Source organism: Cibotium barometz, chromosome 9 (assembly GCF_041138505.1).
Source record: "Cibotium barometz isolate CiBa-2024 chromosome 9, ASM4113850v1, whole genome shotgun sequence".
Classification (NCBI taxonomy): Eukaryota; Viridiplantae; Streptophyta; class Polypodiopsida; order Cyatheales; family Cibotiaceae; genus Cibotium; species Cibotium barometz.
The window spans coordinates 9567007-9589076 of NC_141054.1; the positions used below are offsets into that span (position 1 = coordinate 9567007).

Below are 22070 nucleotides of genomic sequence, written 5' to 3' on the forward strand. Positions count from 1 at the left end.
AGGCTGCTGAGGAGCTCCCATCGTAAATCCCTCCTGTGTCCAGCTGGCGGATGAGAAATCCGGTGCCAGAACCAGGCGAGGCTGGCCCCTAATAAATCTGATGGCCTGATTGCCCTGCTCCATCTCATAGCCCATAGCAGGCCCTGAAGAAGTCGACCAAGCAGCGGCACCCCACGTAAACATACCCTCTGGAGAGAGGGGGGCCAGAATACGCAGCATCCGCAGCCAAATCTGTTGTGCCTGAGGGCAGTCCCAAAGGCAATGTCTCTGTGTCTCCATAGGGTGGCCGCATCGGACGCAGGCCGCCGGAAGACCGCTGTAAACAAGCCAAGTGCCAACTGCTGAGCCCCTGTGGGCGACCAGCCACTGAAAAGTCGAGATCCTGCGGGCCTGTCGACTAGCCCAGAGCCGAGCCCAGAAATCCTCCAGGAACTACTCCTGTGAGAGTCCCTATAGTCGCCAATGCCCCGCTGCCGCTGGAGAAACCGTCCTCCTCACCGTCAAAATACGCCGCCCCAGCCGAACAGTATACTGGAAAAAGGTGATCTCTGTGGCCTCAAGGGATGCATAAGGATCATGCCACTCGTACTCCCCGGGGTCCCACTGTAGCCGGGCCAAGGGGCGCGCTGCATATGCCCATATGCGCCAATCCGGGAGCACATCAGCAGGGTCGGGGTCAATATGCCACTTCCGAGAAGCGGCGGCCACTACCCGAATCCTCTGAAAGGTGCACTCTGCAACCAAAGGCGACTCCACCTCCACTCTCTGGAGTCTGCCCTCATCCTGAATCTCATAGTAGAGGCATCTGCCATCCTCAGTGCTAGCTCTGACAGCAATCAGGATCTCCAACTGTGTAAAGGCTCCCATCCACCGTGGGGCCACTGGCTCGAGAGGCGTGAACCACTCCTCTGTGAGTGCCTCCTGTATATCATCCCTCATAATCAACCCCCCTCTGAAGTGACTCAGCCTCTCCACCTGGATCTCCTCTGGTAGACTGCAGAAAGCCTGCCAGTCTCCAAAACTACGAGCTGGGCCTGCCGCTAAAGGTCCCCAGGCTAGACAAGGCCGAGAACCCAGCATATGACCCTGCTCCGTGCGAACCGTTGGGCTCCAGATGAGCGGCTGTCTGGCCCGCTCCTCAACACAAGAAGGAGGTCGCTGAGAGAGCCCCGGTCTCAGCAGCTCCCAAGCTCTCAGGATACTCAAAGCAAATCTGTCCTCCCATCTTCTACTGAGGCCTGTCCTCCTCATCTCTATGAAGATCCAGCGAATCTCTGGTGCCCAAGTACCCCCTGCTGGGGGCGCCCGAGCCTGCAGTCGCTGCAAGAGGAGCTCTTTCCAAGGCTCAGCGCCTGGAAGCAACCCCCAAACAATAAGCTTCCCCAATAAGGCTCTACTCTGATCGACTGGATCTATAATGCCCAAACCGCCCTGAGCCAGCGGAAGTGTAATAACTGCCCATGCAACCGATGGAGCCCCCTCGCTCCCCTAACCAGTCGCCCACGTAAAAGCGATCAATCCGTGATAGATTAGTCCCTCCCTGCCAGCGATCCGACCGAGAGAAACTAAGACTGTCCTGAGACCGGGAGAAAGCCCCATGCTGCCATGCATCAGTGATCCTCAGTGACATGCAAAACCGGTCCCAAGCTGCAAGCTCCGTGCCGTGCACTGTAACATGACTGCCTCCCACCCTATCTGCCGGGTCCTCAAGCATGTTGAAGTCTCCCCCAACACACCAATGTGCGGCCTCTGGTAATGCATCTGTAACCTGAGTCCAGAACTCTGCTCTGGCACTAGCATGATTGGGCGCATAGATGTTGAGCACACCCAATAGCTCATCATGCATCCTCAGAATGACATACTGTGCTCTACCAGGCACAATGATCCCTCGATCCACAATGGCCTGCCGCCATACATCTGCAATAACCATGCATACTCCTCCCTGTCCACCCAAAGGACCAAACCCTGCAGACCAAAAAGTGTCCCATCTACCAGGCATCACCGACGAACCATATCTCCGGATCCTGCTCTCACCCAAGTGGTGCTCCTGCATCATCAAAATATCAATGCTGCCACCAACCAGGCATCTCTGAAGCTCCTGCCTCAAGCAACCTCGATAGCGTATAAAGTGTGCTCCGCCAAGGCCCTGTACATTCCATGAGATGATCCTCATGGATGCCCTGCTGAGGTGGATGCTGTCTCAGCCGTACGGCGGGCCTTCGCAAGCGGCTTGGATGGAGAGTAGTCCCCATCCGAACGGCTGCGAATCTGCCCACCCGGTGTACTGCAAGAATCCCGGATCAGGCGCCAGTGGCTGTGGCCCATGGCGACTGCCTCCCGCTCTGACAGAGCAACCTCGTGTATACACACATATCCAGGGTTGCGTGCCAAGTCTGCCACTATGCGCACGACCAAATGCCGAATCCCTGAGGTATCCACACTCCCGGGATCCAAGAAAAAATGAGCCAACTCCCAAAGTCGGCCTATCACATCTGTCACCTCCAGATCGCTCATGTGATGAGAAAACTCAACTGCCTGAGTCTTCAAAGTGCTGAGAGCGAGCTCTAGAGTCCACTCCCGGTCACAAGGGCCACATAGAGGGAACGAGAAGGCCACCGCTGAGTCTAGTGCCTCCTCCCCGCGGGCCGGAGGTATCACTACATGAACTCGGATGGGCGCTGGCTCATGGGGGCCCTCTGCTCCAAAAAGCCGTGTGAAGGTATAATCAAAAGCCTCCGAGCGCTGTCGAATGCCAAGGCGACTTAGCCGACTGCGGATAGATGAAATCCGTGAAGCCCTAATCGGCATAGGTCTCCTCTGTGATGCTCGAGCGAGGTCAGTGCTCAGCGCTCTCCGGACTGCAGGTGAGCGCCAGGGAACTGCCAGGGCCTCCCGGGAAGGTGAGGCGGGCGGAGGGGGAGGAGGGGGAGGCGAGGGAGGTGGAGAGGGAGCCGCTGCCGAAACCGGAGCGGAGACGGGAGGAGGCGATGGTGGAAGCGAGGCGGTGGGAGGGGACGGGGGTGGGGGGGGTGAAGGTGGCGGTGCTGGCATCTCCTGGTCCTCAGACGTTGCCGCGAGGGTCTCCTCCTGGAGGGGAGAAAGGCTGTTCCTCACGGGGACCCAGTGAGGCTGAGACTGTGGCTGCTGCTGCAGCGGTCTCTGGGCGTGCTGCTGTGGCTGTCTCCCTCGGCGGCGCCCCTGACCAGGCTGCCACTCCGAGGTCTCTGTGGCCTGAGCAGGTGTCCCGGAGGCAGCCTGCCGAGCCGAATCTGTGGGCGGGCCATCAGTAGCCTGCTGCTGTGGTGAGGGTCGGGGTCTCCTGCGAGGACAGGCCCTGGCCAGATGACCGACCTGCCTGCAAATGAAGCACTGGTTCGGGAGTCCCGAGAACTCCACTCTCTGATCTATCCACCCCCCCCTATCCTAGGTAGCTAAATGACCTTAGGAAGGGAGGAGATGTCAGACACCAACACTCTGACCGAAGGTAGCCCAGCTGCTCTGGCCACCACTGAAGCTGCTGAGGGGCCCGTCTCTAGTACCGAGCCCACCAATGCTCCGAGCCTGGAGAGGAGCGGAAGATACTCCCGGCGGAGACCAGGGAAACAAACTGTAACATGGAAGAGGCGCTCTCCCTGCTCCGCCGCTGTTGGGTCAAATCCATGCTGCCAAGGTCTGAAGAAAGCCCGAGCACCCCTGATGTCAAGGGGACTCATGGCAAGGACCTTGGCAACGCTCTGGGCGGCCTCGAACTCGATCTGATAATGTCCCCGGCCCAGAAGCTGTACATCCAGGATCTTGCCCACATCTGCAAGACGGCGGGCCTGAAGAAGATCCCTGATCTCCCCTCTGCTGGGGCGAGTGTCGACTATACGGCAGATGGTGGAATGAGCCTGGAGGCGTTCCACCTCTGCGGTGAGGCTCGCTTCCTCTTCCGGCGAAAGAGAAAGCCTGATGGGGGTGACCTCAGGGGCGGGCGAGGGGGCTGCGGATGAGTCCCTCTGAGGCGGGGCGGGAGGAGCCTCCATCAGAGTCTGAAGCTGCGGCGAAGGCGAGGCGAAGGCGGGATCCTGCTGGAACCGAACTGCACACAAAGAGGCGGGATATGGAGCGAAAAATGAAAACGAAACCCCAAGGGGGGGCGGAAGCAAGAAAAAGGAAGGAGGGGGGGGGTGGGAGAAGGTGAAGGAGAAAAAAGAAAAAAAAACCCTAAAAAAGGGGGAAGCGGGGGCTGCGCGCAAGAGGGAAGGGAGGAAGCGAGCAGGCGGAGGGGGGGGGGATGAGGCGCAGCAGAGGGGAGGGGGGCGCGAAGACAAGGGGGGAGGCGCGAGGAGAGGAAGCGAGGCGGAACAAAAGGGGAGGGGGGCGCAGCAGCGGAAGCAGGCGGCGGGGGGGGGGGGGGGGGCTAAAAGGGACAGGCGGCGGGCAATGTAGGGAAGGCGGAGGGGGGAAGGAGCGAGGGGAAGACGGGGGGCGAGCAGGCAGGGGGCGCAGTGCAGAATCGCGAGCAGGGAGAGGGGAGGCGGGAGCTTCAGCGAGCGTCAATCAATTACAAGGAGCCTTTTATGGGGAGCAAGACCTGGATGAGAGAAACTCAAAGAAGAAAGATTGGGAAGAGGAACCACATGGGGAGCAGTATCAATGGGAGAAGGAGCAGCGCTAGAGAAATCTCTGGAAGCCATGTACTCTGACAATGAACCTTCTTTGAAGAAAGAGGGCTGTAAAAAAAACAGCAAATAACCTCCTCTTAAGCTGTGCACAGCAAGAGGAGAGAAAGAAGAAAGGGAGGCAGGGTGGGAAAAGAGAAATATGTAGAAAATGCAGCACCATGATGAAGCCTCTGCTCCAATCAGAAAAACGCAGCAGTTTCTTACCTGTAGATCAGCGTTTGGCTCTGATACCATGAAAGAAAGAGCATCACCAGCTGTAGGCCCAAAGCACAAACTATAGAAGGCTGGAAACAGTTGATTATTGCTGAAATGAGCACGAGGGAAGCCCGTAGGTGCTTACAAGCATAAGAGACTCTTGCTGCAGCCAATGACCTCCAGCAGATTTTCAAGAATGAGATGAAAAGTGATGGGAAGGGTGAGAACCCTTATATATCCCTCCAAAGAGCTGTTCGGCCAGCTGTCCAGTAGCATAAAATTCTATAAAATGCCTAAAAAGTGGTAGAAAAATCCCAAATAATATCTGCTAAATATGCCAATGCAGGGTCTCATAAAATGACCAGTACAAGCATGAAAAAAGGTGATGTAGACCCTCTGGAGATGACATGTTCCAACACTCTCTCATCGAGTTGCAAGATTCACTTCGTGCCCTTCCATGGGGCAAGTGTCCAGGTGAGGATGGCTTACGGGTCTCTCTTTTTATGTGCCAGTGTGATATCGTGAAAGGCGGTTTCATGGCCGCCTTCAATGAGATCATGGCCTCAGGACACATGCCGGAGAGACTCTTTGAGGGGCTACTCCACTTTATTCCGAAGGAGGGTGGTGACTGTTTCGAGATTCATTAGTGGCTCCCCAATACAAAATCCTTGCCAAAGCCATCAGCCGATGCGTGCAGCCTCATCTCCCCAACCTGACTCATGGCACCTTCAGCCGAGTAGCAACTAGCGCCCCCCCCCCCCCCCCCCCCCTCTCCCTCTTCCGACCATTTGGAAGAAGCTTTTGTGATGGAGCACCGCCCTCCTCTCCCTTGTCGCCGCATCATCGTGGCCAACCATGTGCTCCTTGCCACCACATAGGTATTTTCTAAGGCATGCGTGGGTGAGGTTCAAGGGTTGATGTGGAATTTTCTGTGAGCTGGGATCGACGGCCAGCCCGCTGGGGCCAAGGTTTCTTGGAGGATGATCACTTAGCCTGTAGACTTGTGGAGGATTGGGCATCATTGACCCAATTCTGTAGAGCAGAGCCCTGTTGGGCAAGTTGATCGTCAGAGGCCTTCTGCCAGGTGGTGAGCCGTGGAAGGATTTCTGATTGATCGGATCTCAGCTTGGATCCCCTCACTTGGTGGCCCCTTGACTCCCAGTGTTCAATGGATTTTCACGGTATCCCGAGGCCTGAGCACCACTTTTGGGACAAATTTGCAGCTAGTTTGATGAGAGCTTGGGGCCACCTCAAGCCAATGTGACACCCCTTCCCCCCCCCTTTTCTCTTCCTTTTCATAGCTGAGGCGATGAGAAGTTTTCTCTTTGCACAGGAGACAGGACTCCAGGGTCTCTGTCTCCCCATCTGATCCCAAGAGGAGCTTCTCGACTCGGAGTTCGTAGATGGTAGCCGCCCACCTCTAAGGAGAGGAGGGGAACCTTTAGAGATTTTCCCTCGCCATCCAGACTTTCTGCTTAACCTCCGGAGCTCAAATCAAGTGGCACAAGTCGTGTGGTTTTTGGGTGGGATCTTCACCCACCCTGGCTTGGCACCCAGTTGAGTCATTCCAGTGGATCCACAGGGGCACCCCGATCAGATACCCGGGTATACTAGGTTGGGATTGACATTTCAGCCGAGCAGCAACTAGCCCCCCCCCTTCTTTTGAGCATTTGGAAGAAGCTTTTGTATTGGAGCAACACCACCTCTCCCTCGTCGCTGTGTCGTCGTGGCCAACCATGTGGTACATCACATCTTGCTAGATATTTTCTAAGGCATGCGTGGGTGAGGTTCAGGGACTGATCTGGAACTTTCTGTGAGCCGGGACCGACGGCCGGCCCGCTCGGGCCAAGGTGGCTTGGTGGGTGATCACTCACCCCTAGACTTGTGGAGGATTGGGCATCATTGACCCAGTTGTGCAGAGCATAGCCTTGCTGGGCAAGTTGATCGTGAGGGGCCTTCTGCCAAGTGGTGAGCCATGGAAGGCTTTTCTGATTGACCGGATCTCAGTTTGGACCCCCTCACTTGGTGGCCCCTTGACTCATAGTGTTCGATGGATTTTCATGGTATCCGGAGGATTTTCATGGTATCCGGAGGCCTGAGCACCATTTTTGAGGACAGATTTGCAGCCAGTTTGATGAGAGATTGGGGCCACCTCAAGCCAGCGCCCTCTCCGCGCCGCCCCCCCCCCCCCCCCCCTCCCCCCGTGGCTCGGATGAGGAGAGACTCCGCTAGTTGTTGATCGGGAACCCACCGCTTTAGGATGCCCAGCGGCCACCCCTTGGGCGTGCGTTCTCACGTAGCTTGTCCCCCCCGCGACTGGTTGACCCCCTTACAGGATCCCTCCCCTCTATAGTGTTTGGGAGCCTTCATGCGCGATGACATCCCTCTGACGTTTCTAGGATCAGACGGGGTTCCAACTCTCATTTTCTTAGTCGGATGCCATGGGCATCTGACCCTCTCCCTAGCAGAGGACTTTAGTGGTGGCTCACTTCAGAGAGTCTGGATCATCGCTTCCAATGAGCATCGTTGGCACATCAACCCCCCAGATAGGCCCTGGGAGACTCTGGCTATGGGAGACCCCAGTGAGTGGGAGTGGACATGCTCTTTAAGCCCTGAGAGCCCCACCACCCCCTTTTTTCACTACTCAGCAAGGCTAGGCCGACGGATAGAGATGCATGAGATTGACAATACACCTGCCTCAGTAGATCACTGATCCTCCTCTCACCTAGCTTCCTCAGAGACTATTGGAAGTAACTGTGGGACAGATTCCAACCTTGAAAGGTCATTCTATTCCTTTGGCAAATGGCTCACAGGAGTTAAGCAGTTGGCACTTGGCTGGCCATTGGTGATCGTTCAGCGCAGTGCATAAGATGCAGCTATTCTCCCCCTCTCAAGCTGCCTTGCGCATCATCACCTGGGGGCAGTTGCCAGGGTGACAAGGTCAGGGCCGCCCTCCACTATGAGGAGAGTGCTGATGTGGCCAGGCCTCAGGTTCACACATTGTTGGATAGAGTCTATCCCCACCCCTGACACTCCAGTAGAGGCATGGTCCCCTTGCACTAGTCAGAGATGGGAGATCATCAACAGCATAGCGGCATGGCACATTTGGCGGACACGATACAGAGAGACCATTGAGGGCCCCTGCCCCAACACCCCCCCCCCCCCTCCCTGAGCGGAGTCCATCCATGCCATATGGATAGATATCGTTCATACCCTCCGCGGCCTGTGGGGGAAGCTACAGGGAGGTTTGGACCGCATGAGGAAACGTTGAGAGTACTTCCTACGGATATGGTAGCAGGGTCCCTTCCTCTCGAACAGTACCGGAGACCTCACTTAGCACTACAGACCACTGGTTTGGCTCCCCCCCCCAACCATTCAAATGAGGGCTAGAGCGGCCAGCCATGGAGGGGGACTATCCTCCCGTCTTTTGTTCTCTTTTAGAGGTTCTGTGGTTGTATTTCAGCCTACTGGCTGGTTTTCATATAATTAATAGAAGAATTTTTTTCCTGGAAAAAAAAAAAAGTTTATAGTAGTACACCTGCGTGTGCCAAATCCAAGTTCCATTCCACGCAAGGCCAGTTTGCGGGCCAAGGCTAGAGTCATGTTGGGTCACGGGTGACAATTCTTGGAGTCTGCATGTACATGTATGGTGGATGTGCTACTACCCTACCCGCTAGGGGCAGGAGGGATAATCCTCCTCTATGAGGTCTAGGCTAAGTATCAATCGGCCCTAGTCCTCAACCACAAAGACCTGAGAGTGGGAGTCTCTTGGATGCTGACAATTGCCAGGGGATGTCATGTCTTGAGAAAGAGGGCACCCACACAAAATCAGGAGGCAAGGTCGTGGGAGTCACTCTGGAGGAATTGTGGAGTCGATGTCGAGGGTAGGGTGGGTCCCTGCCGTGAGGCCTGCAAGCCTCTCTTGCTGCAAGAGGGGAGGAAGTGCATGGAAATCGAAGCCTTGAGTCCACCATCTGGGCTGGACCAAAAGATGTGAGATCGGGCCCCAAGGAAGTGTTCCGAGGGGAAGACGGATGAACACACTCCACATGGGGGGTTGGCAAGGCTCTTCTCGTTATAGGTGGGAGATATTTGGAAGAGGGACAGCCTCCTAGGCATGGAAGAGGCTGGCCACAAACTTATCCTCAAAAGAGGTGCTAACTTTGTGGGTTGGGGCTGTTGAGAAGATCCATCTAGTGCCAGGAGGCCATGGTCCCACCATGGGAAGGGGTGTGTGCTAAGTTTTCGGGATTAATGATGCCAAACCCCCCTTAAGGAGGGGTTGGACAACTCCTCGTCGCCAAGCTACGTTGGCCTTGACTGCACGGCCATCACTGTGGGACCATAAGAAGTTACAAATAAGCCTCTAGACCTGCCTGCTGATGCATGAGCGAGAGAAGGTCCAACAAGATGCAATGTACCACATGGTGGCCAGCAGACTGGCTGGCCACAACACGGCCTGCCATAAGGGAGCAGAACTCTAGTAGAGCAGCTTCCTTGGAATGCTCAGGATGAGGGGGGCTATGTGCTGCTCAGGTCTGATGTCAATACTGGCATCCAAGTTAGGTGCGACTGGCTACCAAAACAAGGGGGGGTCCCACGCAAAAACCACACAACTTGTGTGAGTTGATCTGAGCGCTGGAAGTGAGGCATAACACCTCAATGGCCTTGGTAAACGCTGTAGACCAGGAAATGTAGGTTGCAGTGCCATCTGCAAACTCTGCATCCAAAAAGCTCCTCCAAAGTATGGATGGGGAGGCTGAGGCCTTGATGACCTGTGTCCTACTCATCGCAACCAAATCACCCGTGTTGACCAAATAGGAGTATGGAGAACACTCCCAACCATGAGCAGCTGGACAGGACAAATATCATGACTGAGGGTGCCATGTTTTACTGACATGATGCCTTGATGCATGAGGTGTAGGAGCTCAGAGCTTTGAGGGATGATCCAGATGTGCAAAAGGCCTTGGAGGCCTAGACACTAAGGTTGTGGCACACGGTATTACTTTTGAGACCATAGCCCAAGAGTTGGGTGTGGAGAAACCCCAGGAACTTGTAGTTGCTGGGTCAAGTGGCTGACCATAGTGAACTAATCAAGTCCACAGTCGATGATTCCAAGCTCCAAACCGTTTCCCACAAAAGGGAACATGGCTCTACTACCAATGTAACGGGGACGAGTGTATCAAGGAATCAATCAACAATAATTAAGATTAAACACTAATCACACCACGACCACATTTAACAAAATAAATTGTGCACCTCACTAGGGGTCGGAATGATGGGCCCAATCAGCCCCCAAACCGCATAGTAATGTGACTTTGTTTTTGTTGTTGCTTTCCTTGTTTTAAAGCAAGTGGTACTTTATTATATGCTTTTCTTCCAATAGGTGCCTAGCAAAAGGGGTATTCACATGAATAATACTTGTCCTTGGTCCAAAAACACTTTACTAACTTGGCCCAGTCACTTTAAAATAGGTATGGGTGCTTGCAAACAAAAATTTGGTGGTCAACATGTACATTTAATGCTTAAACAACAAATATACTTACCACCTACAAAACCCATGAGGAACACGGCGTTAGTCCCAAACATAATAACATAAAAATGCGTTTCGTCTTGTCGAAACGTGGCGAAACATTTCTGTCATGAAATGTTTCGAAACAGGACGAAACGGGAGCATCGAAACAGTGTTTTGCTGAAATGTGAATCCAGGTCAAAAAAAAACGGGCGAAAGTTTTATTTTCCACAAACGTTTTTTCTAATGTTTCTTTGCGCATCCCGGCTGCCCATCGATTTCCATTTCTCCTCCCTATTTGCTGCCGTTCACGCATCCCGACTGCAGCCATCTCTTTGCTTTTCTCCTCCATGCCTCCTCTTCGGTCCTTTGAGCCCTTTGCATCTCCTCCTCCACGCCTCCTCTTCCTTTTCCCTTCTCTTCTTTCTCTCTTCTCCTCCACGGTACACCCCTCCTCTTCCCTCCTCCTCTTTCTCTCCTTTTCTTGCCTTTGTCACCTCCTTCCCTTTTCTCCTCTTCCCTTCCAACTTGTTTATTTCCTCCTCTCTCTCTCTCTCTCCCCCATTCTTACCCAAATTTTGGAAATACCAAAAAATCTACTCCCAAAATCACGAATTTCATACCCAATCTCCCAAAATCATGAATTTCACATTATCTCCCCCAATCTCTCATTAATTTGGGCATTTTCATGCTAATTCTCTGAAATTTTCTGAAATTTCAGATTTCCTCTGAAATTTTCAGACTTCAATTGCAAGTCCCAACCCTTCCCCATCATGGCTCCTTGCAAATCCCCTAATATGCGTGACATTTGGGGGGGCTCGGTGCTCATTCACAAGTATGGGACATTCGGCACAAAATGTGTTTTAGCTGAAGAAAGTGTATGGGACATCCAGCACAAAATGTGTTTTAGCTGAAGAAAGTGTTTTGAACCTGTTGCCTCTCTTTTATGTTCAAGTTGATTTGGTATATGTATATAATAAGTGTTCAAGTTGATTTGGTATATGTTATAAATTTAGTATATGTATATAAGAAATGTCATTTCAAAACCTTTGCGTTTCGTCCCAAACAAACTTCGAAACGGACGAAACGTTTCATGTTACTATGGTCCCAAACGGGTTTGTGCATGTACCCGTCCACAAGGGTGCTTGGGCGGCCCCATGGACAACACATGCAATAAATCCAGGCATTGTCTACGCAAACCAAACAATGTCACACATATGAATGCATGATGCACATGTAGCTTGGAGTATCACCCATTTGCTTTCTGATATTCCAATTATCCAAAAATGCCATAAAGTACACTGTTGTGTACATGGCTAAAATCTCAATGCATACCTCACTAGAGGGATTGCATGCATTTTCAGATGTATTTGCCTTTACTTATGGAAATAAGTTTGAAGAGTGTGTTTGGTAAGGTAAGCAGCGCATTGAATAGTTTTTTTGGCTTGACCACATTTCCTTCAAGTTTTGTTTTGTCAATGATAGAAGACTCTGTTTGAGAAAAATATCTGATTCATCCCGGCGGCAGCTTTTACTTGATCTATTCTTTTGACAAAGCCCATTGGCAAGCTTGATAAAACAGGTGGATGATGGTGTGGTAGAGAATTTGTTCCCAACACTATACAAAGACGATTGGGATGTCCTTATAGGACACTTCTTAGGAGTGGTATGATTCTCAGCTTTAACAATTTGTATAAAATGCTGGGTTGTTTATTTGTCTTGTAAACCCCTCACGTAATAGTCATTCAAAGGGAAAGGAGGGACGTGCTACTAAATGTAAAGTGTGGTAAGTAGGATCACGTGGGCCACATTTTTGGAGTGGAGTCTCCGCACATGGTTGAGAAATTGGAGCAGTACAACAGAGTAGTCGAGGTGACTATTTGCTCATGTTTAAGTACATCTAAAGCTACTAAACTCTTGGTTTTTAAGTTTACTGATAAATGCTAAGTACTGATTAATTTTAAGCTTATATATGGTGAGCTATATTCTTGCAGGATGTCATCTCCATTCTCCGGGATCAGTCTTATCCTGGAGGACTCCATGAGGACACGTTGCTGTTGGTAATGGGTGATCATGGCCAGACATTGAATGGAGATCATGGTGGAGGGACAGCCGAAGAGGTATCACATAATTTTTATTTTTCTGGAAAATACATTCAGTCTTACAAACTTGATTTGCCTGTTTTTATTTGTAATCTAAGAGATCCTTTTAGAGCAGTGAAGAGTTTTGTAGACTACATAAATAAAGCCACGGCCAGGAGAGCCTCAGGCATCAAAACCTAGGAAGTAGTTCCAATCTCCAATGATAATTGATCCTATGGACAAATAGAGGATGCATACTGTGATACATACTGTAGCCTTGAGTTTGCTAAGGTTTCTACGAGAAGCGTTTACAAAAGCAAAGGTGTCATCACTATCTATAAGCTCGTGTTCCTCCCTGATAAGAAGGCTGATGGTACGACGGTATCTGCTTGTGTCATATCATGGCTCATTGTGCGAGTAAGCACACGGTGTAAATGCGCATTCTTGATAAAACAAGTGAAGTACCTGTACGCTGGGGGTTGTGCGTGAGAAATTTGGTGTGAGCAGAGTGCTAATAAGGAAGCCATATGCTCAGCCTTCCTATTATTCTAACAGGGGGATGAAGTGTCCATGCCCAACCAAAGCAGTCTTATTCAGTTGCTTCAGTTAAAAGGATAAAACGGAGTCTTTGTTATGCCCATGATGGAATTCATTGTGAAGCTTCCCCAAAGTTGTTGAGGCACTGGTAAGGGCTGCTCTGAACCTACCATCTTTTTTCTGTTATACATCACTACTAGCATGTCAATTAATGCTTGACATCTCCTCAACATCCTTCCTTCATGGTTTGCATGTCAAATAAGGCTTGGCATACTCAACATACTTTCTTTACGGTTTGCATGAGACCCCTTTGTCTTGCACAAGGTGCAGGCTGGAGCATAGCATTTCACAAGAACGTTATGCCTTAGTGGCATATCAACACGCATAATGTGCTATACATTATGGAAAACCCCCTTAAATAAAATATGATTTGCTTCCTCTTCCCTGCTAAAGACGTCCCACCTGGGTGCTTACGGTAGTGTAAAATGAGAGTATGGTAAGGCTGCTCAGCTGTTAGCTTTTTTCAGCTGACTACTCCACTGCTCCTCAATGTAATAATTTATTTTTGACTTGAATGGTATCAGGTAGAGACAGCATTGTTTGCATGGAGTACGCGGCAGTCAGCTCATTCTGCTACACAAAGCTGCAAGTCATCATGCAGTATATATTTGGTAAGGGATTATCATTTTGTACCTTATATGGAGATGAAGATGTTCCTCTCTTGTTGAGGAGAACCAGCATCGCCTATGAATTTTTATTTTCTAAAAAAGGTGTCTCCATGTTTTAGAAGAGGCAAGGACTCCACACCTTTATTTATTACCTTCATGTTGATCACACTAGACCTAGATATGTTCTGTATTTTGTTTTAAATAACAGCTTAACATGCAAAGAGTTACAAGAGAGACCAAAAGCGGCATGCCTATAAGTTCGAATTCGCTAGGCATGTCCAGCAAGTGATATTTCCGAACTAGATGCTGGAAATCAATGCTCCACCCTTGTCATTGTTATTGTGTGGGTAACGGGTTGCTCTACTTTCACTTTGTGCTGCTCGCATGCCCAGATGCCAGTTGACATTCCCAATTTAGACATTGGGGTTGGCCACAGGTGGCCAGATGGTTAGGAGATGGCTTATGTAGATTTGGCACGATGCCAAAATAGGATGCATGAGAGTGTGGGCTGATCGACCCCACTCAAGGGTAGAAGGAGATCTTCCCTGGGACAACTTGTCCTCGAGTGCAGGGCCGAACGGGCACCGAGATGATATTGGATGGGCTTGGAAGCTGTATCAAGACCTATGGTTGCTTGTTAAGTCTAATATTTATCCCAGTCAGATAATGTGGTGAGTTTGGTCCATCTGGACATCTGGACTAGTTGAAGGTTGGCCAACATGGCTCTGGTTCCTATATATGTAGATGGGTTCAGCAGCCTCCTCCATCATATATTGAGATCATTAGTTGAGATCTATTTTCACTACGTTGTGCGGCCTTGTTAGTGCATGATTTCCTCCATCTCAAAGTCTATCTAGATTAAGCTCCTTACGGGAGCGCATGGGTGGGCAAATGCCATCAGTTTTGTAATTTAGTTTGCAATAGTGATTTAATATCGTTCTCCATCTCGTGCTCTAAGTTCTTTGTCTTGTCGAAGATTTTGCTATTTGTGTGAACATCAGTTATATTTTCTTACATGGTATAGGCTCTAGACGAAGTGGCTCTTTGGCAGCCGCAAGGGCTTGGCAACCACCATTTGGCAAAGGAAAGTTTGATGGGACAAACTATACACTCTCAAAGTTCAAGTTGAGGTCAATTCTGTCCTCTTATGAGTTGTGGAAGACCATTATTGGGCTTAATAGAAGGCCAGAGCTAACTCCGGATCCTCCGGACCCAACTCAAACAAGTTTGCCAGATGATGCTCTTGTTTTGGAGTAGAGGAGAAGGGATGCATATACTTAGTGTGCCATCGTCACCAACGTCACTGATTTTGTTATGACTCTGATTCAGCACATGAATTTTGTTACAAAAGCTTGGCTGGTTGTGAGTAAAAAGTATGAGACTATGAATCAGACAAGGTTATAGAACCGTGAGAATCACCTGGCATCGGAGAAGCTTAGTCATGGAGAAGTAGTGGAGCCATTCCTTATGAGGATCAAGAATCTGCAAGACCAGATGGTGACTATTGGGATCAACACGTGAAGCAAATACATTGCATGCAGGTGCATCAAGGTCTTGCCTCAGAAATATGATGGTTTGGTTACTTCTTGAACACTTCGGTCAGGAATCCTACTTTATCTTTTGAGGATTTATATGCATTTTTTTTTTTCAAAAAGAGACTTATATTAAGTATGAAAAAGACATACAACAATCACAGCTATAAGCCGGAAAAGAATAGAATCACCCCAATATGTAAGGTGATTTCAACCACTGAGGAGCATCATGATGCCTTGAAAGACCTGTGGGACTAGAGGAAAAGAAGATGCCATGGTTCCACTCCCGCATAAATATCACGTGCTTTGCCTGTGCTGAACGAGAGGACCCCTGAATACGAGCCCAAGCAGCCATAAGAGTATAGATGATATCACCCCATATAGTACTAATGCACTGAGACCCAAAAATCTGGACACCTTCAATAGCCTCCGTGCATCTAGCTCTCTAGATCTGCCATGCTGTAATACTGGCAACAATCTCCCAACTGGTGTCAATCCTCTGTCTGGGGGGTGTATAATGAGAGTGAGGGACATTCTACAATAAACCATGCTGGGCAATACCTCTACGAATGAAAATAGCAGAATTGGAGGAGCTGTGTTAGAAGGCTAGAGCTGGTAGTTCTGAGCAAGCACGAAGAAAGGACTATGGTAACCTCTCTTCTTTGTTGGAAAGAAGAAGAAGAAGATGGTAGAATGCTCTTGGTCGAGGGTTTACTTTTGCTCTAGGGCAACCTGTAAGTAGGAATGGTTTGCTTCCGTTCAGGAAGAATCCTAAAGGATTCCACTATAGACAAGCAAGAGTAGATTTAGAGAGATTGAGTCTAGTGCATCCGTAGATGTGCCCTCAACATCGAGTGACACAACTACAACAACTCCCATAGTAGCCACTTCTACACCATAACACCATGTGATGACATAGGAGTAAGATCGTAAAGTAGTGGAGGCCGTGGCGCAGGGGTTGGCTGCCAAGGCAACCAAATTGGTGGTTTCACAACCACAACCACAACCAAAACCACTGCCACCTCCTCCATCTTCTTTTATATTTTAACACCTACGCTCCTCTCCACCACCACCACCCAATGCTTCTATCCATTGGTGAGTTCAAAGATAATATTGTCTAGGCGCCCTGTGTGGACAGAGTTATTGGGTTATTGTGTGAACACACTTAGTTGGACATTACTGTTAGGCTTGGTAGAGTTGGTAGCCAACTCACCAACATTAGACATTATAAATAGGAGTCTAGGCTTTAGCCATATTCATTCACTGATCACTCAGTCATCTTTGAGCCATTGAGAACTTAGGAGTGCTACCATTGAGTATCTCTATTCAACATTGTATAGACTTCGTGTTAGTAATATATGCCATTGAGTATCTCTATTCAACATTGGTAGATTAGGTCATCTGTCTTTACTTTGTATTGGGCATGAAGAATAGTAGTTTGTGCATGGGTTTAGGTCTCTGATTAGCTAATCGCAATCAATCAATTCATAAACACGCTTCCACAAGCATCCATGTTACATTGTTATCAAAGAGTCAGGTTTTGACATGAAAAGGGTGCAAGTTTTCTCTCTCATAAGGGCATAGAGATCCATCCCGAAGAACCCTATCATCATTAGCGTTTTCACTTGGGCTTGCATTTCTTTTCATCAAGGCTGTGTTTTGCAAATTGTGTACTAGATAACTCTTGTGTGTGCAAGGGGCGCTCAGCCAAAAGACAAGAAAGAGGGCCAGACACACCAAATAGAGGGCAGACAGAGCAAGCAAGCAAGGCGGCATGTCCTTCAAATGCAGTCAGACAGGGGTGGAAGAAGGCACATTAGGGGGGTCCAGTGGTGGCACTGATAGGCCAGATGTGGGAGAGCATAAGGACAGCCAGATTCGGCAAACATGCAGCCCTATTGAGGCTGCTCAACAACACACAATAGGTGGCCATCCACAGATGGAAGAATCGGTAGTCTTGTTGTTAACATCCCGGGTATCACCATAGGTAACGGTGTGAGGTGGGTTAACCAAGTTTCCAATTGAGACTCCGAGATCACATCTCCCTTGGTCATGAAATATGCAAATGCAAGCTCACGGGGTTTTTCAACACCCATCTCGTTGGCAATGGCTTCAAATGTAACATCATGTGCAGCAGCCTTAGATCTGGGATAGCATAAGGACAGCCAGATTCGGCAAACATGCAGCTTGAGGCTGCTGGACAACACACAATAGGTGGCCATCCACAGGTGGAAGAATCAGTAGTCTTGTCGTTCTCTCAACATCCCGGGAGTCACCATAGGTAACCGTGTGAGGTGGGTTAACCAAGTTTCCAACTGAGACTCCGAGATCACATCTCCCTTGGTCATGAATATGCAAATACAAGCTCACGGGGTTTTTCAACGCCCATCTCGTTGGCAATGGCTTCAAATGTTACATCGTGTGCAGCAGCCTTAGATCTGGGAGAGCACAAGGGCAGCCAAATTCAGCAAACATGCGGCCCTGTTGAGGCTGCTGGACAACACACAATAGGCGGCCATCCACAGGTGGAAGAATCAGTAGTCTTGTCGTTCTCTTTTTGAACATCCCGGGAATCACCATAGGTAACCGTGTGAGATGGGTTAACCAAGTTTCCAATTGAGACTCTGAGATCACATCTCCCTTGGTCATGAAATATGCAAATGCAAGCTCACGGGGTTTTTCAACACCCATCTCGTTGGCAATGGCTTCAAGTGTAACATCGTGTGCAGCAGCCTTAGATCTGGGAGAGCACAAGGACAGCCAGATTCGGGAAACATGCAGCCCTATTGAGGCTGCTGGACAACACACAATAGGTGGCCATCCACAGGTGGAAGAATCTCGGTATGCAAATGCAAGCTCACGGGGTTTTTCAACACCCATCTCGTTGGCAATGGCTTCAAATGTAACATCATGTGCAGCAGCCTTAGCCTTGGATTCTAAAACTTTTCGTACAACTGGATCATCCCTCAAAGTCGTGAGATCCTCAACCTCATGCCTCAAAACGTCATTGTCAGTAGTTGTGTTCCCGGCTTGAGTTCCGACTTCAGTCCAGTCATGCTGCTCACAGTCGTTCTCCACACTCTGGGACACATGGGGTTACAGTGGAGGGACGAGGCTTAATGGGCTCGTTCATTGTGCCTTCAGCTCTCCCTTTATGGCCCTTCTCTGATGGAGAACAAAAGCCCAAAGATCTCTGTGTCGTTTGAGAAGTCCTTATCCACATCCTCTTCTCCTGAAATTAAGATGCAACGAGGATTGTATCTTTTCGGCTGGCAGCCATATTGAAGTTTCAGTCAAAAAATTCCTTTCAACTTACAAAAATGGGAGTGCGTACAAAAATGGGAGTGCGTATGTTGCTTTAGGTTTCCTTATGCATTGCATCCACATTTGATCCTGGACAAAGTGAGAAACAAGAAAAAAGGATTACGTATATGAATCTTTTGTTTGGATTGAGAAGGTTTTCTTTGTGGTGTAGATGGCTTCAAAAAACATGCTTTGTAAAAACCATCAATGCAAATGAGCTTATTCGCTGCCATTCAACAACGACCAAGAGAAGATAGTGAGGAAAAGGAGAACAATGAACACAAATTTTTTGGAAAGTATCAATTTATAAGAGAGCTGGTTTTTGCAATTCTTGTGCTTGAGAATCATGTCTTGGGGGCCTTTTTAAAAAATCGCCCATGAGGATTGAAGGGATTGTAAAGAGTTGAGAATCGAAGTCTCATATTGTCAATACTTTGCATGCAATGAAATAGACTACTAAAGTCATAGGGGTGAATCTGACATTTGTTATGGTCCTGATTTGTGCAAGTGTGTATATATAGAATGTCTTATTTTTTAGGAGAATGTCTTATTTTTTAGGTGGTACGCTCCTCAATTTCCTCTTCTTTTTGGTGCAGGGAAAAGAGAACCAGTCTTGCATATGCCAGTTCCAACAGGTTGGTAAGTTCTTGCACTTGCTAACATTTGCTATCCAAGCTCAAGATTAGCAGGGTAAAGGTTGTAATCAATTCTTCTTTTTTGGGCAGCTTGATTTTGCTGCAACATTGGCTGCTGTTTTGGGGGTTCCGTTTCCATTTGGGAGGTATTATTTGCATAAGATTGATTAGCTTTTGAGTCTGTCTTTAGAAGAAGAAGGCTCTTGATTTATGTTCATGTGTAGAATCGACTTGATTGTGCCATCTGAGTGAGGGTGAGGGGTTTTCAGCTTGTTGTATGCCTTAATTCTGGTTCAAAGATGTTCTCTCTCGAGCTCACCATCAACCCCTCAACAGCCACCTGCCCCCATATCAGGGAAGGACCCAAAACATCAGAAATCAGGGGAGGAGATGAGGCAAATTTTCCATTCTGTCCTTTTGAGAAGCGTACGGACGTACCCTTCTCAGTGCCACGGCCATGTTGTCCTTTGCCATTCCCATGTCTTCCTCCTGAGCAAATCTTCCAGAATCAGTTGCATTAAAATGAGAAGAGGGCAATTAAGGGGAATAAATTGTACTTACTAGGTATAAAGGGCATTAAAAAAGGGTACAAATTGGGTACTGCTGTACTGTCAGGGGAATATCAGAGGGTGGCTGTCACATGACATGTCTAATGTCACCTCCTGACGCACCTCATCAGGTGCCTCATAGCCATGGGCATAAAGGTACCCTAGTTCAGAGCTATACCTACAGGCCATTGATTTTGTCTGCATATGCAAGGAGGCCTGTACAATTTGGCCTCACGTTGCCGAGTCCAAGAGCTTGCCTATGGGCAAGCTTAAAAGGACCATTCTTTGGGAAGGAGAGGACTGAGTGGCATTTCTTAACATCCACCCCCACTGATTCTTCATCCGGTGTTCTGTGTCCTTCGTCTTTGTGAATCCTGAAGACACAACACACAACCGCCTCAAAGTAGAGGTTTACTTCCGAGAACTACGAAGTATAAATACACTACCTCCTTGACTAGAGGCCCACTTCCAACAATTAGGAATTATAATCCTCATCCAACATGTCCATGTTCTATAGACCGTAGGCGATTTGAGAATTTACATGTTTCTAAAATCCTGGAATCTAAATGCCGTCGTGGAACTACATTCATCCTGGAGCATCACTGACGATTGTGTTTATTTAATGCACGTGCTCCACTATGACCTTAGGTAAAGGGCTAAAATAACCCAATGCCCCCCTTGATCCTATTGTTGAAGGATCTAAGGAAGTGTGTTGTTACCCCTTGAAACCCAAAAGACAAATCCTGAGCTCCCGGCAGATTGAGGAGTGATCCTATCTATATTACTTGGGGTGCTATTGCATGGTTGACTCGGTCTGGCCCACAGCTTCTTTTTGGGGGCAGGGGATCAGATCTTGTTAAACTTGTCTATAGGGGCATAGCTCAGAGATGTTTGCTGCAGGATATCCCCGAGTTACGATACACACCACCTCCGCTGAGTATTGAGACCACCTGGGAGATTATTACTAGTATCATGGCGTGGCATATCTGGAAGACCAGATGGTCAGAGGCCTTCAAGGGTATTCATGTTTATGACACCTAGTGTATTTGCAGTATATGGAGTGACATTTTCGCCACTTGGGCCCGTATACAGGGATCTTCTAGAGCTGCGCAAACAAATGCAACAGATTTATGAGAGAGAGGAACCATGGTAACCATGGTATTTCTTCTTCTCCACTCCTACGGGGCTTTTATGGCCAGCATAGTGCCCTGATTGGTTGAGATCTCCCTACCTTTTGGTTTTAGGTCTCCTTTTGTATGATTTTATATTACGTAAAAGAAGTCTCTTTTCTGAAAATATATATATATTTTTGTTAAATGAGTATGAGCGAACCTTATTAAGCTTAGAGTTGCTTTGATTTTTGTGCTCCTGTATGCACCTACACCAGGCTGCTGCCTTGACATCCCTTTTCTGCTACCTATGTTGCTGTGCATGTCACTTAAAATCCCGAATCCCTTTTCTTCTGCCCAAGCTGGCCATGTTGCTTGCTGCTGTTTGTTTTACCCACGGTATCAACAGCACTGCCTGTTTTCTCCCATACTGTCCATTTTGCACTCTGATGCGGCCATCTAGCCCTCCACTGGTTGGGTGGTGATCTGAATCTATAGGGGATCTCCATCTCCTCATCACTTCCTCACTGCATCGAGGAGGAAGGAGGATTACAGTGATCTATAGACTCTATGTTCACCTCAAGTGACCGTTGGAATGTCTTCATCATTTTTCAAGGGGGACCCACACTTGTCTTTTCAGAATAGTAAGTTGGGAAGAGAACCAAAGTTGCAGGATGAGGAGGTGTTGTAGTCCACCTTCACAACAGTGCTGTACTCATTGTTGATCCTGAATTTATCCTTCAGGACAAAGCACGGTGGGTTATTGTTTAGTATAGCGATGTAAAGGTTGGTTCCCTCAACCTCTATGCATCTGGGCAGGATTGTTTCCTTGCTGCAAGTTAGCCAACATCTTCCCCTTGGGGATGCCTAGGTTAGCAGACAGGTGCCTTAAGTATGATTGAGCTGGTAACAGACTGAATAGAGGAAGAGAGGGGAGGTGTAAGCCCTTCAGAGGGGAGCTTGCAAGGACTCTCAAACTCTTGGTTTGAGGTTGAGTTTCAAAGACATGATGTGAACCTTCTATTCAGCTGGTTTGATAGGAGGATTGTTTGAAGAATCTATGCGATGATTGATACTCTTGAAACATGGATTCCAATTATATCCTTCTCTTTCTCTACAGCCATTCTCTCAAGACAGGGTTACAATGGGACACAATAAGGTGTAATTCGGTGGCAGGCATTTTGATTCATGGACGACTCGGGATTTCTTGTACTAGTTAAAATTCTGTTTACCTAGGAGTGTCTTATAGTTAATGCTTGGGCACTGATGGAACATAAGCATTT

The 22070-nt window shown here is 48.8% G+C and overlaps 1 protein-coding gene across 1 annotated transcript in view; it reads left to right on the forward strand.

The window, feature by feature from the left end:
* Nucleotides 1-22070, forward strand: part of LOC147635242 (Alkaline-phosphatase-like family protein) — a 122320-nt gene that overhangs the window by 50501 nt on the left and 49749 nt on the right. Inside the window, exons 6-11 of the mRNA XM_086802461.1 lie at nucleotides 11957-12040; nucleotides 12169-12246; nucleotides 12369-12494; nucleotides 13577-13663; nucleotides 19092-19130; nucleotides 19221-19276. Coding sequence (XP_086658587.1) covers nucleotides 11957-12040; nucleotides 12169-12246; nucleotides 12369-12494; nucleotides 13577-13663; nucleotides 19092-19130; nucleotides 19221-19276 — 470 coding nt within the window. The remainder of the gene's footprint in view (nucleotides 1-11956; nucleotides 12041-12168; nucleotides 12247-12368; nucleotides 12495-13576; nucleotides 13664-19091; nucleotides 19131-19220; nucleotides 19277-22070) is intronic.